At 53.4% G+C, this 12,824-nt stretch overlaps 1 protein-coding gene across 1 annotated transcript in view; it reads right to left on the minus strand.

Annotated features, from left to right (window-relative positions):
- Positions 1 to 8,111, minus strand: part of SLC10A6 (solute carrier family 10 member 6) — a 34,364-nt gene extending 26,253 nt beyond the window's left edge. The window contains exon 1 of the mRNA XM_055139066.1: positions 7,441 to 8,111. Within this exon, the coding sequence (XP_054995041.1) occupies positions 7,441 to 7,886 (446 nt within the window). The 5' untranslated portion in view covers positions 7,887 to 8,111. The remainder of the gene's footprint in view (positions 1 to 7,440) is intronic.
- Positions 8,112 to 12,824: the final 4,713 nt, after the last annotated feature.

A 12,824-nucleotide genomic window follows, 5' to 3' on the forward strand; every position in this document is an offset into this window, starting at 1 on the left:
GTGGCAGGGTGGGGTGGGGGGAGACGGGACTGGGGAGGGGGGGAGGGATGTTGGGTTTACTGGTGGTGGAGAATGGGCACTGGTGAAGGGATGGGTTATCGAACTTTGTATGGGGGAAACATGAGCACAAAGATGTATGGATCTGTAACTGTACCCTCACGATGACTCTCTAATTAAAAATAAACTAATAAAAAAAAGTAACTGTATTAAAGGAAAAAAGAAAAAGAAATATGTAACTTGAAAAAATTACAGACCTAGAATACAAACCAGAAAAAAAAAATAAAAAATAAAAATTGAAAAAAAAAATAAAAAAAATAAAGTGAGAGGACAAAGCAGAAAGTGAATTCCGACAACGGACCTGAGGTTGCACAGTGCACAATGGTCTGTAGACAGCCACAGACCATTGTCTTTCGAGCACTTCATTGTTTCTCAGAGACAAGAGGCCGGGAGCGGCCGGGTCCTTAGGGACAGAGTGTAGCCGGCAGCTGCCAGGGCCTGCAGGGACGGGTCTCAGTGAGCGGGCACAGAGCTGCTGTGCCAGAGGAGGAAAGACGTCTATGGCAGGGAAGGGGGTCATGCAGCAATGTGAGTGTACGGGGCCACAGAGAGGACAGTGTGTAGGGGCCCTGAGCCCCACACCACACACGGCCCCCCGGCCCTGCTGGAGTGACTCCTGGGCACAGGGCCCTCAGTAAGCACTGTTACATGAGCAACCTGAGCACGGTCACTTGTGGCCCAACCATCCCCCCGCAAAAATAGAACATATGTGTGTACATATATATGTGATTATATTTATGCCCCGAGTGGCAGAGCCTGGCAAGCTACCTGTGTGTATTGGATATGCCAAAAACAGTAACAATAAGTCTCTCAATGAGAGACGTTACTGGTGCCCGCTCGAACAAATCGATGAGCAATGGGATGACAGTGACTTATTTATACCCCTGACCTCTAAACTTATAAATTGTTCCAGGACCAGAGAGGTAGGACAGCATGTAAGTCACTTGCCTTGATTGTGGTCAACCCGGGCTCAATTTCCAGCATCCTGTCTGGTCCCTTGAGCACCACCAGGCAAGAACACAGAACCTGAGTAAGCCCTGAGTACCACCAGGGGTGGCCCCACCCCTCAAAAAAATTGTTCAAATGACAAAATTTGTTTACATTTGCTTGACCAAATCCACCAAAGAACCAGAGACTCTAACCTGCTGATTTTACCATCAAGGACACTTGATAGGCGAATGGTCCCAAGGTCCAGAGCAACGTGCACGGAGACTCAAACGCTGGCCCCTGACAGTGCTCTCCTGCCTGCCTGAGTAATGATCACTCAGCAAGAGAGAGAGTCTGAGCACTTGACGTGCTGACTCACTCAGTCCTTGCAACATCTCATGATCGAAGCTATCTTTTCCCCTATTTTATTTATTTTTTATTTTTTATTTATTTTTTGTTTTTGTTTTTTGGGTCACACCTGGTGATGCAAAGGGGTTACTTCTGGCTCTGCACTCAGGAATTACCCCTGGCGGTGCTCAGGGGACCATATGGGATGCTGGGAATTGAACCTGGGTCGGCCGCGTGCAAGGCAAATGCCCTACCCGCTGTGCTATTGCTCCAGCCCTCTTTTCCCCTATTTTAGACATAAGAGGTGTCAGAGCAATACTACAGAGGGGAGGGCGTTTGCCTTGCACGCGGCCGACCCGGGTTCGATTCCCAGCATCTCATATGGTCCCCTGAGCACTGCCAGGAGTGATCCCTGAGCATCGCCGGGTGTGACCCAAAAAGCAAAAAAAAAAAAAAAAAAACACAAGACACCAGAAGCAGAAAGCTTGTCAGCTGGCATTCTCTGCCAGGAGAACCCAGTTCGTAAGCGTTGGCTCCATTTGCTGGCACCAGCCCCGTGCCTGAAATGCTGCCCAGCACCCAGTTGCTCTGCTCACGTCCTGTGCTCAAAGGGAGGACTCTGCCCAGCCCCACTGATGACAATAGGTTTCAAAACTCCCCCACCTCCCGCCCCACCCTTTCCACACCCAGGAAGAGGCAGCATCTGCGCTCTATTTGCTGAATCTGGGTCAATGGGCCATTGGCACTGGCCAGTGAGACAATGGGAACGGTGCTGTCCTGGCCCACGTCCAGCCCCCGAGGCCTGGGGCCTTCCTCTTCCAGAACACGTGCACCCCCATAGGGCCGGACCCAGGCCAGCCTGCTGTAAGATAAGCGACAACGTGAAGGAAGGCCCAGGAAGCTGAGCACCCGAGACCAGGCCACACGCGAGAGTCACCCACCAAGGCGGCCCTAACCGGGCGGGGGGTGGAACCACTTTCTAGGCTCTTGACATAGATGGGCAGTTCCCTTCCAGAATGGTGGTGAGAAAGGACGGCTTCGTGACTGCAGGGCAGAGGGGCCAGCCGGGGGTCCGGGCTGTGGGAACAACACGAGCAAAGTGGAATTGAACAACTGCGGAAAATGCAGCGGGCAGGGCGCAGTCTACTTCACTGCGGCCCAGAGTCATGCAGCTGGGGGTTCACTGGAGAACGGCCTTGGGGTCTTTGGTTTGTGTGGGGGCCTCACTCGGTAGTGCTCAGAGCTGACTTTTGGCTGTGCTCAAGGGCCACTATTCCTGCCAAGGCGTGGTGGGCCCTACACGGGGCAGGGGTTGGAGCTGGGGTCGGTGCTTTCCCCGGGCCTTGGAGAAGGACTTTAACCCTGTTTACTGTCCGCCCAGGTTGGCGATTATTGAGCCGTCTTCACGTCTGTAACGTGTTCATTTCTCTAGAGGAGGCTTACCACTTCCTAGAACATTGGCAAGAGTTTCTGTGGGTCTATTTGATCCCAAAGCCCTCTCTGTCCATTTACGCTAAAGGGACACCAAGCTTAAGAGAAATATTGTGAAGATACTGCAACTGACCCTAGAGGTAGGGGGCAGGACCCAGCCGGGGGCACAGCAGTGAGACAGAGCAGAGGTCAGAGCTGTGGGACATTCGAGGCCACTGCAGGCCTGCAGAGGGGGTTGAGTGATGGGACTGAAGACTGAGGGGCCGTCGAGTGTGCTGATGGGAGGGCCAGGGTCCGAGAAGGGGAGCCCAGGAGGGGAACCAGCGGTATCAGAATCAGGAACTCAGAATCCAAAACGGGTTCAAAACTGCCAAATCCAAGTTGATTTAGAAATGCTGTGCCCGCCATGTTTGGGTTGATAACATGCAGAACTGCAGGCAAAGGATACCCAGGATGGGGGCAGGGACAGGGTTCGAGAAACAATCTGGGGTGCCTGCAGAGAACTGAGTCCCTTTCCCCTTGGGTGTGTAGCACACAGGTACTAAATGCTCTTGGATTTTATCCAACGCGAAAAACAAATTTTTATAAATGACTGACCACTGCACTTTTATTAGTGAGCAGCTGGGAAGAAATGTAATGTTCAACTCAATAATACTGTTTGACTCAATAATACTAAATTTTCTATTTAAAATTGTTGCTAAGAATAATCCTGCTTGACTCAACAATATTAAATTTTCTACTTGAAATTTTTACTAATGAGTTTCTATTTCTTCCATAGCAAGGGTTTTGAAAATCTAACATTGAGTCCCCTTTCTGAAAGTTCATGTCATATATAGATTAATTGATTATTATTTTGTTTCTGAGACTCAATATAAAAAATTTAAAGGAGATAAATAGCTTCTATTTATTGCATACCTACTGTGTGCCTACATAGTTCCTTCTTCAAACATAGTCTTACGAAGAATAATAATTGTAATGCCCTTTTACAAATGAAGAGATGAGGCTTATAGGCTCAGTAAGATGCCTGCATTAGCAGTTATCTGTGTAAGTGGTATAGCCTTATGTCCAAAACACAGACTCAGTGAAACTGAAAGCAGGAGATCTAAACTGCACCTGGAGCAATAGCGCAGCAGGTAGGGCATTTGCCTTGCACAGGGCCGACCTGGGTTCAATTCCTCCGTCCCTCTCGGAGAGCCCGGCAAGCTACCAAGAGTATCCCGCCTGCACGCCAGAGCCTGGCAAGCTTCCCGTGGCGTATTCGATATGCCAAAAACAGTAACAACAAGTCTCACAATGGAGACGTGACTGGCGCCCGCTCGAGCAAATCAATAAACAACGGGATGATAGTGCTACAGTGCTAAACTACAACTGCTGGAGCTTTGAATTGTGCCTGTGAATGTGGTAGAGGGTGGGGGGCAGAGGGTGGGGTGGGGTGGGAGGAGGGGGTGGTAGGGAGAGAGTTAGGGGGAGGGAATCTGGGAACACTGGAGGGAAGTGGACACTGGTGGTGGGATTGGTGTTGAAATACTCTACGCCTAAAACTCAACTATCAATCACTTAGTAAATCACAGTTCTTTTTTTTTTTTCTTTTTGGGTCACACCCGGCGATGCACAGGGGTTACTCCTGGTTCTGCACTCAGGAATCACCCCTGGCGGTGCTCAGGGGACCATATGGGATGCTGGGAATCGAACCCGGGTCGGCCGCGTGCAAGGCAAACGCCCTACCTGCTGTGCTATTACTCCAGCCCCATCACAGTTCTTAAATACAAAAAAGTAAAAGCTACTTACGGGGCTGGAGAGAAAATACAGCGAGTAGGACACTTGTTTTTGTATGCAACAGACTCGGGTTCAATCCCTGGCAGGAGTGATCTCTGAGTTCAGTCAGAGCCAGGGGTGACCTTCACACACACACACACACACACATGCACACGCATACGCACACACTCGCACAAGCGCGCGCACACACAAACTACTTAAGAATAGAGTTGGCAAAGAGAGGTAAAACGAGCTTTATCTTTTTATGGACTTCCTCTTCTTCAAGTGCCTTTATTATACTATTGACTAGTAAGAGGCAAAGGTGATGAATGTCCTCTTACCCAGAAGTATTTGAAAACACTGTTAAAAGATTTATGGTCCTATTCAAGACGAGGGACCTAGTCGCGTTGCTCAGCGGGCTGGAACAAAGCCCTTCAACTGCAGACTGATGTGAACCAGATGTGAACTCAGGTCTGGGTGCTGCTGTGCTCCTCATCTCAGCAGCGGACCGACCAATCAGAGTCACAGTCTGCTCTGCTGTAAACCTCCGTAGAATCAGAGGTCGTTTACGGGGTTATTCTGCATGCCAAGGTGTGGGGCGGGGATAGAACCATGGGGCTGGGAGAACTCAAACCCCAAGGGCCAAGCACATGCTGGGGACCCGGAGGTTGATTCCTGGGCCACTTGGCCTTGAGCACCACTGGGTGTTTGCCCCATAGCAATCATCAAGATCACGATCACGAAATCATCGATTTCTCGAGCGGGCTCAGTAACCTCTCCATTCGTCCTTTCCCTGAGATCTTAGAAGTCTCTCTCGGCTCGGCCCTCCCAATGATGTCACACTGGGGGCTCTTTCAGGGTCAGGGGAATGAAATCCAGCTGGTTACTGGATTTAGCATATGAATACACCATGGGAAGCTTGCAAGGCTGTCCCATGGGGGTAGGAAACTCTCAGAAGCTTGCCAGTTTCTCCCGGAGGGAGAAGTAGGCTACAAGATATCTGGGAGCTTGCTTTTAAGTCTCTGGATGTTGGCCATTGATGGGATTACACACACCTGGGTTCTTCTGCCGGTACCTTCATGCATGAGGCCTGTGCAAACGTGTGGAGAGGGGCCTTGAGCATGGCTGTAGCTAGGTTCTGGTGGTCTTCGGCCGCCGGGAGCTCTGCTTGGGGTGGGGAGGGAAGCTGGAGCCCATCCCCTCCGAGGGGCCCCGGGGAAGACAGCCAGGAGTGCAGGCAAGAGACTCTCTGCCACAGCAATAATAAAAAGTAGAAACAAAAGCCACTTTCCTTTTTTATATCCCACATAATTCGGCTCCTGGAATTCATCACTGATGCACGGAATGTATGTGAAGAACGGTCACCGGGCCAGGGAGAGTGCTCAAGAGGCCGGGCCCGTGCTGTTTGCCCCTGGAGGCCCAGGTTGGATCTTCGGCACTGCCTAGTCCCCTAAACACCGCCAGGAGCTACTCCGAGGGCAGAACTGGGGAAAGGCCCTGAGCACCCGGCAGAGTGGCCCAGAAACAAAACAAAGGAAAAAGAATATTTATCACTTCTAAATGACATACCTCATTGAATTTTAATTAGTACTAAATACCAGGGGGATTATTTTTAATTAGAATGCATAGTGATTTCTTCCAATCTGCTAAGTGGATCACTGAAATTAACCCTGTACTTAAGTTAAGTACTGGTGTGCGTGCGTGAACCCATTCACACTGGAAGGCGGGGTGAGTCTGGGCGTGCAGGGAGCGCGCAGAGCCACACCGTCGGCCCCCGGAACGGCACCTTCCATTCATCGGAGAGTAGTTTCCACTCAGCGACATACACATCAAACAGAAGTGTTTCAGAAACTCCTCCCAGGACGGGAGGGGAAGTAGCGCGTCCAGAATTAAGCAAAAAGTCTAGAAAGGTCAGAGCACGTTCTCTCAGAAACGCTCACTCAGCCCCTCCTCACTGAGAATGAATGAGAGCCTCAAGTCGCTCGCGTAGAAACACTGATTCACACTGCGCTGGGGAATACAGTGCCTGATTCCGAGGAAAAGAATGAGTGTCCAGAGGGGCCCGTGATGTGGGAAAGAAGGTCTCTGGTGGTCATAAAAGCCTCCTACTGCTCCCCAGGGCCAAGGAGCAGGCCACCAGCGGTCCTTGCCCCAGGCTCAGAGCATCCTCGGCTCTTTGGCCAATCCCAGTGCTCGGGCAACTGTGCTGAGTGAAACCCCTCAGCCACTGTTCCGAGGAGGCACCAGCGCCTGCAGCCCGGCACCCACCTGCACTCTCCGCAGCACCCCCAATTCTGCAGTCGAGACCCTCGGAAGCAAGTGCAGAGAGCTGGCACTTTGCTGGAGCCTGGAGCTGCTGCTATGTTCAAGACCCGCCCCCCCCCCAACCTAGAGGCAGTTGCAGTGCGCTCACCGGTGTTCACTGCTCCGTGCGAGCCCACCCGGATGCCCCAAGATGTATAAGAAACTCCCAAGTTTCTAAGCAGAGTTGCCAGGAGAGCAAAAGGTAACGACAGCAAAGTCCATCTTGAGCTCCACAGGAAAAACTCCTCAGATGTTTCTGAGCACCGAAACATCTCTGCAAAATGTTTCCCACCAGAATATTCTCCCCCTTGGGGCTGGAGCAATAGCACAGCAGGGAGGGTGTTTGCCTGGCACGCAGCTGACCCGGGTTCAATTCCCAGCATCCCATAGGGTCCCCTGAGCTCCGCCAGGGATGACTCCTGAGGGCAGAGCCAGGAGTGACCCCTGTGCATCGCCAGTGTGACCCATAAAGCAGAATACTCTCCCCCAAGGTGGGCATCATCTAAGACAGTGTCAGCTGCCCGCCCCCCCACACACACACACACCGCACTCCAGCAAACTGTTGGGCGGGGGGCGGGGAGGGCAGGGGGAGCCCAAGCTTCCCTCCCCGGCACTCACCTGAGATCCATGTCGCCGTCGACCCAGAAGGTGAAGATGTTGGAGATGGTTCCGCCCGGGCAGCAGCCCATGATGAGCACGGCCACGGCCTGGGCGGGCTCCAGGGAGAAGCCGCGCGCCAGGAGGTACGCCGTGAGCGGCATGAGTCCGAACTGGCAGAGCAGCCCCACGGCGACGCCCCAGGGCCGCCGCAGGTGCACGCAGAGCTTGCGGGCCTCCACGGAGCAGCCCAGGGAGAACATGAGCAGCCCCATCATCACGGCCGCCGCGCCGGTGAAGGCCACGTCCAGGCTCCCGGGCAGCGCAGGGCCCGCGGGCGGCTGCGCCTCGGAGCGGTTGGCAGCGGCGCAGGCCGGGCGGCCAGAGGAGCAGTTGGCAGGCATGTCCCCCTCGCTCCACGGCAGCGTGGCCAGGGAGCACGGCGGCCCGCAGCCCTGCCCGGCCATGCTCTGTCCCCGCGCGGCCGGCCGGTCACAAGCCCGGAGTCATTCCTGGAGCTACTGGCCGGCCGGGTGAGTCACGGTCCGTCTGGTGGGTTGGATCACCAGTGACATGGTGGTGGCGGTTGCCACAGACATAAAACCCTGTCATAAACGGCGGCGGGCACGGCTCCCCACTCGGGCTCTTACTCACCCCTGCACACGCAGGGGAAGTGAGACAAGCAAACTCCTCATCTGGCGGCAGGCGGGCGGGCGGGGGGGGGGGGGCGGGTGGCTGAGGGGTGGCGTCAGCATCACACGGTGTTCCAGGAAGACGGGTTGGAAGCCAAGCCTGAACTTCTGCAGACTCACGGGGGATGTCGAAGAGCCAGTCTGCGATGTTTTGCAGGAAGAAAAGCCCATTCCGGAAGGAAAAAAAAAAAAAAACAAAGGCAGCAGTGCAGCCCCGAGGCCACACCCAGAGCTCCCGGGAGCACAGCCCAGCTGTAGAAAAAACGCCCGAAAGCAAAAGGGGCCAGTGGAGGAAGTGTTTGGAGGCACGCAGGGTGATGTGGAAACAGCGCGGCTAGACGGAGCCTGCTTGTCTTCTTTCTGTGTCTCTGAAAGGTGCTCTAAACCCGATCATTACATTCCTGCAAAAATCACATGGTGTCCAACTCCCACTGCGCCCCGCTGGGCGTGTGCAAACTCGTCTCTGCTCCTGGAGAATGCGCCACAGCGATCCCTTCTCCCGGGAGGGCCAGGCCTGGCCTCTGCTCTGGCCCCCAGCAGGGCCCGGGGGAGCTGCGGGGAATGTAGTAAAAACGTCCGTCTGGGCTGCGGAGACAGCCCGGGCTCACCCCGGAGCCTCATATTCCAACCGGGCACCACGGCCGAAACCAGACAAGCGAAAGATGGTTGTGCAGAACGAAACCTGCAGCAGAGTCGGGTGCCTCACCCCTTTCTCACAGCGAGCGGGGAGGCTCTGCGCGGGGCGGAGGCTGGCGAGCAGGAGCACTGACGGCAGAGCCCTGCCGGCCTCTCCCCTGCTTGCTCCCGGCGCTGTTTCCCGAGGGGATTCTTTCCAACACAAACACGGGCACGGGAGAAGCTGGACGCAGATGAAGAGCGGCTGTGGGCCCGCCTCGGGAAGGAAACGTTCCCTGGCGGCGCCTCTGAGGAGGCAGAGAGGAGGTCACCGGGGTCGGCGTGGGGGCTGCTGCCTCCGAGGGCAGGCCTGAGCCCGAGAGAGGACAAATGGATGCTCTCAGCGCGCTCACAGGGCGGCCGGCCAAGCCAGAGCCCTGCAGAGAGAGAGCAGTCTGGCAGAGCTGAGTCGGGGGCGGGCGCTTGGCACGGACGCTTGGGTTTCTGGAAAACGTCCCCGGCTTGAGAGAGGCGGAGGCACGGAGGAAGGGGAAACCTCAGTTTCCCAGCCAGCTGCTGTGAGCTGTCCTGCTTCGGCCGGCCCAGCCTACATTTTTTTCACTCCCTGCAAATTCCTGGACTTTTCTGACCAACAGGAGTTACCCTGTTGCCCCGGAGCGTTGGCTCACGGGGAGACCAAGATAACGGAGAATTCCTGAGGCAGGCAACCAGGAATTGGTTCCCTGCGCTCTCGGTCATGCAAAGACCCAGTTTCCTCTCCAGATCTCCCAGAAAGAGCCAGAGTTCACTTAGTCCTAGACTAAAGTTCCTGCCCAGCGAGGAGCAACTTTTCTTCTCCCTCCTACTCTCCGATAAACTTGGCCACTTTGCAGCTCGGAGTCTGAGCATCTTTATTATTCAATAGTTTCAGTCTTGAAAATACTGAAGATGCCCAATTCCATCAGCTTGATCAATGACTGAATAAATAACAGTACTCCTATGTTATAAAAAAAAAATTAAGAGGCTGGAGCTATAGCACAGCGGGGAGGGTGTTTGCCTTGCATGAAACCAACCCGGGCTTGATTCCCAGCATCCCATATGGTCCCCTGAGCACCGCCAGGGGAATTCCTGAAGAGCCAGGAGTAACCCCTGTGCATCGCCGGGTGTGACCAAAAATCAAATAATAATAATAATAATAATAATAATAATAATAATAAAATAAAAATATTGAAGAACTCGGGAATCGTGAACGAGCACAGAGCCCCTCCACTGCCGTTTCTGCCTCCCCTGCATCTATGTGGCACTGAAGGCCCATGAGGAACAGGTGCTCATACGCTCCCAGCACCCAGGGGTGGCCGAGGTGCAGGGCGCACCCACGCCTGGCCCTCTCTCCCAGGGCAGGAGGGGCTGTTAGCTCTCAGCTCTCAGCTGTCTGCTTGGAGAGAGCCCCTGGCCGCCTTTCCTCCCGGGAGAGCCCCCAACCCCTCTTCATCAGCACCCCCAGTCTTGATGAGGACACATGAGAGGGTTTTGTTCTGGGTCCATGAGGAGGCCAGGGGCTCACTGAGCTGGGAGGGACCTTCCAGCCAAGAGACCCCCAAACAATGGCCAGGCCGCAGCTCAGCATGGACTTCTCTGGCTTCTCCGGGTCTCTCTCCCGCAGAGCTTGGGCCGGGCTCTTCTTCCCCAGAGCAAGGCCCAGAGCCCTGAGTCCACTGGGATGGGTTCTAAGCAGGGGCCCGGCGGGGCTGGGGAGATGCCTCAAAGGGCCGGAGCACAGGCCTTGCTGCGGGGCCCAGTCCCGGCACCCCGACCCCACCCCAGCACCCCGCACTGTCTGAACTGACCTCAAACAAAGACAAACACTCAGGGGCCCCTTACTCACAGGGAAGGATTCCAATGACAACTTAGAGAAATTAAGATGCAGGACAGGGAACTGAGCAACAGACAGTGGCTGGTCTCAGATATGGCTAAACAAGGTTCCATCCCCGCATCCCTGAGCACTGGCCGCCTGAGCATGGCCACGAGTGATCCCTGAGTGCAGAGCCAGGAGAAAGCCTGAACACGGAAGGGTGTGGGCCCAAAACAAATTAAAACAAAAACAAAAACAAAAATCCCGCTAACTGACACCCCACAGCAGTGAGGTGGCAGGCGCTGAATGTCTGCATCTGTTCCAAGAGGTAACTGCATCCATTCTCACCTGTGCAGTCTAGGAAGGGCACAAAAATCACGTCATCATTTGGGGGGTTTAAGCAAGCCGTTTGTGACATTGGAATTTCAAAGGCCGTGTAATTCTCAGTAACTCTCGCCATTCCCTGGATGTGCTAAGGCGGAAGCAGTAGAAAATAGTTATTATCATAGTGATGTTAGTAAGACTTGTATCACTTGTATTACTTGTCATCCCGTTGATCTTCGATTTGCTGGAGCGGGGGTCAGTAACATCTCCATTCGTCCCTGTCCTGTGGGACAGATACCACAGTGTAGCCCAATGGTATCTGCTCGCTCCAGGAACACAAAGATCCTCAAACCATTCGTTCAGGGTTTTGACGAAGAAGTCTGACCATCTCGTAGGTGGGCGGCAACGCGGTCTTCTGACGTCCCGTGGAATCCAGTCGGTAACAGCTCTAGTCCAGCGGTCGTCTCTAAATCGCATTACATGTCCGACCCATCTGATTTTTGATGCTTTGGCAAATGAGACAGCGTCCCTGATTCTTGACCATCAACAGAGGTCAGAACTCCAGATTCCTTCGCTCACTTGAGTGAAACGTGATACTCCAAGCATAGCTCTTTTGATTCCTCTTTTGGGATACCCGAATAGTGTTCTCGTCCTGTTTGCGTAGGGCACAGGTCCCTGAGACGTATGTTAGTGCAGGAAGAATGGTGGAGTTGAACAGATGTGCCCGGAGCTGGAGTTTCTTCATCCTCTTAACCACTTCTTCGACGCTCTTGAAGGCGTTCCACACTGCTCTCTTCCTTCTGCGCAGTTCTGGTGCCAAGTCGTTCCTCATGTTGAGTTCTCGACCCAGGTACACATAACTGCTGCATTCAGAGATGTTCCATTTCTGTTAAGAGCAAATGGAACATCAGGAACTAGTCTGTTTCTCATGAACGTTGTCTTGGTGAGATTCAACTGCAGTCCAACCTTTCCACACTCACGGTCAAAGTCGCAACTTCGAACCACTTAGACTCAAGAAACCACTTACCGGACCCTCGAGGATGAGGCATCAGTATTTGGCATAAAGATGAAGAAACAAACCAATGGCTCTCTTATCTCCAGATTTGAATCTATGCTCAGAAGCTTAGAGGTGTGTGACGGGCGGGGAAAGCCCTGGTGGAGGACCCTGTGCCCTAGATTTGTTTCCTGGCACCGCAAAAGACAAAAAGAGGGGGGCAGGGCACCTGGGCATGCTTCACGGACACACAACTTCAACTCCGAAGTCCAGTGCTCCAAATTGCAGGAAATATTTTTATTTTCTGCAACCAGAATTAGGGGTGAAAGATGCACACTTTAGGGCTGGAGCGATAGCACGGCGGGCAGGGCGTTTGCCTTGCACGCAGCCGACCCGGGTTCAAATCCCAGTATCCCATAGGGTCCCCTGAGCACCGCCAGGAGTAATTCCTGAGTGTAGAACCAGGAGTAACCCCTGAACATCACCAGGTGTGACCCAAAAAGCAAAAAAAAAAAAAAAAGAAAGAAAGAAAGAAAGAAAGATGCACACTTCAAGGAAAATTAGAAGTCAAGGGTAGGTCAGAAATGTGACTGCAGCAGGGGATGCCGCCAGGAAAGGGAGTCAAGCAAGGTTGCGGAACTGTTCCCCAAACTCGGAAAACAAGCACACAAAGAAATTTCTAACAGCTTAAGGACTTAACACTTAATCTTTGCATCCTAGAAGAGCTTAGAATTCACGAGTGATAGTTACAAAACTCACCCAGGAGCGGTTCCAAGCCAAAGGAAATTATTTATTTAACACGTTCCTTGGAGATATCGCAGTGGCCAGATGGCCCCTGGAACAGATACCGGCGAGGACTCAAGTTATGAATTGTTTGGTTTCTCGGTGCGCTGGGTACAGCTCTGAGAGTGCAGGATAGTGCAGTCGT

Source organism: Sorex araneus, chromosome 5 (genome assembly GCF_027595985.1).
Source record: "Sorex araneus isolate mSorAra2 chromosome 5, mSorAra2.pri, whole genome shotgun sequence".
NCBI lineage: Eukaryota > Metazoa > Chordata > Mammalia > Eulipotyphla > Soricidae > Sorex > Sorex araneus.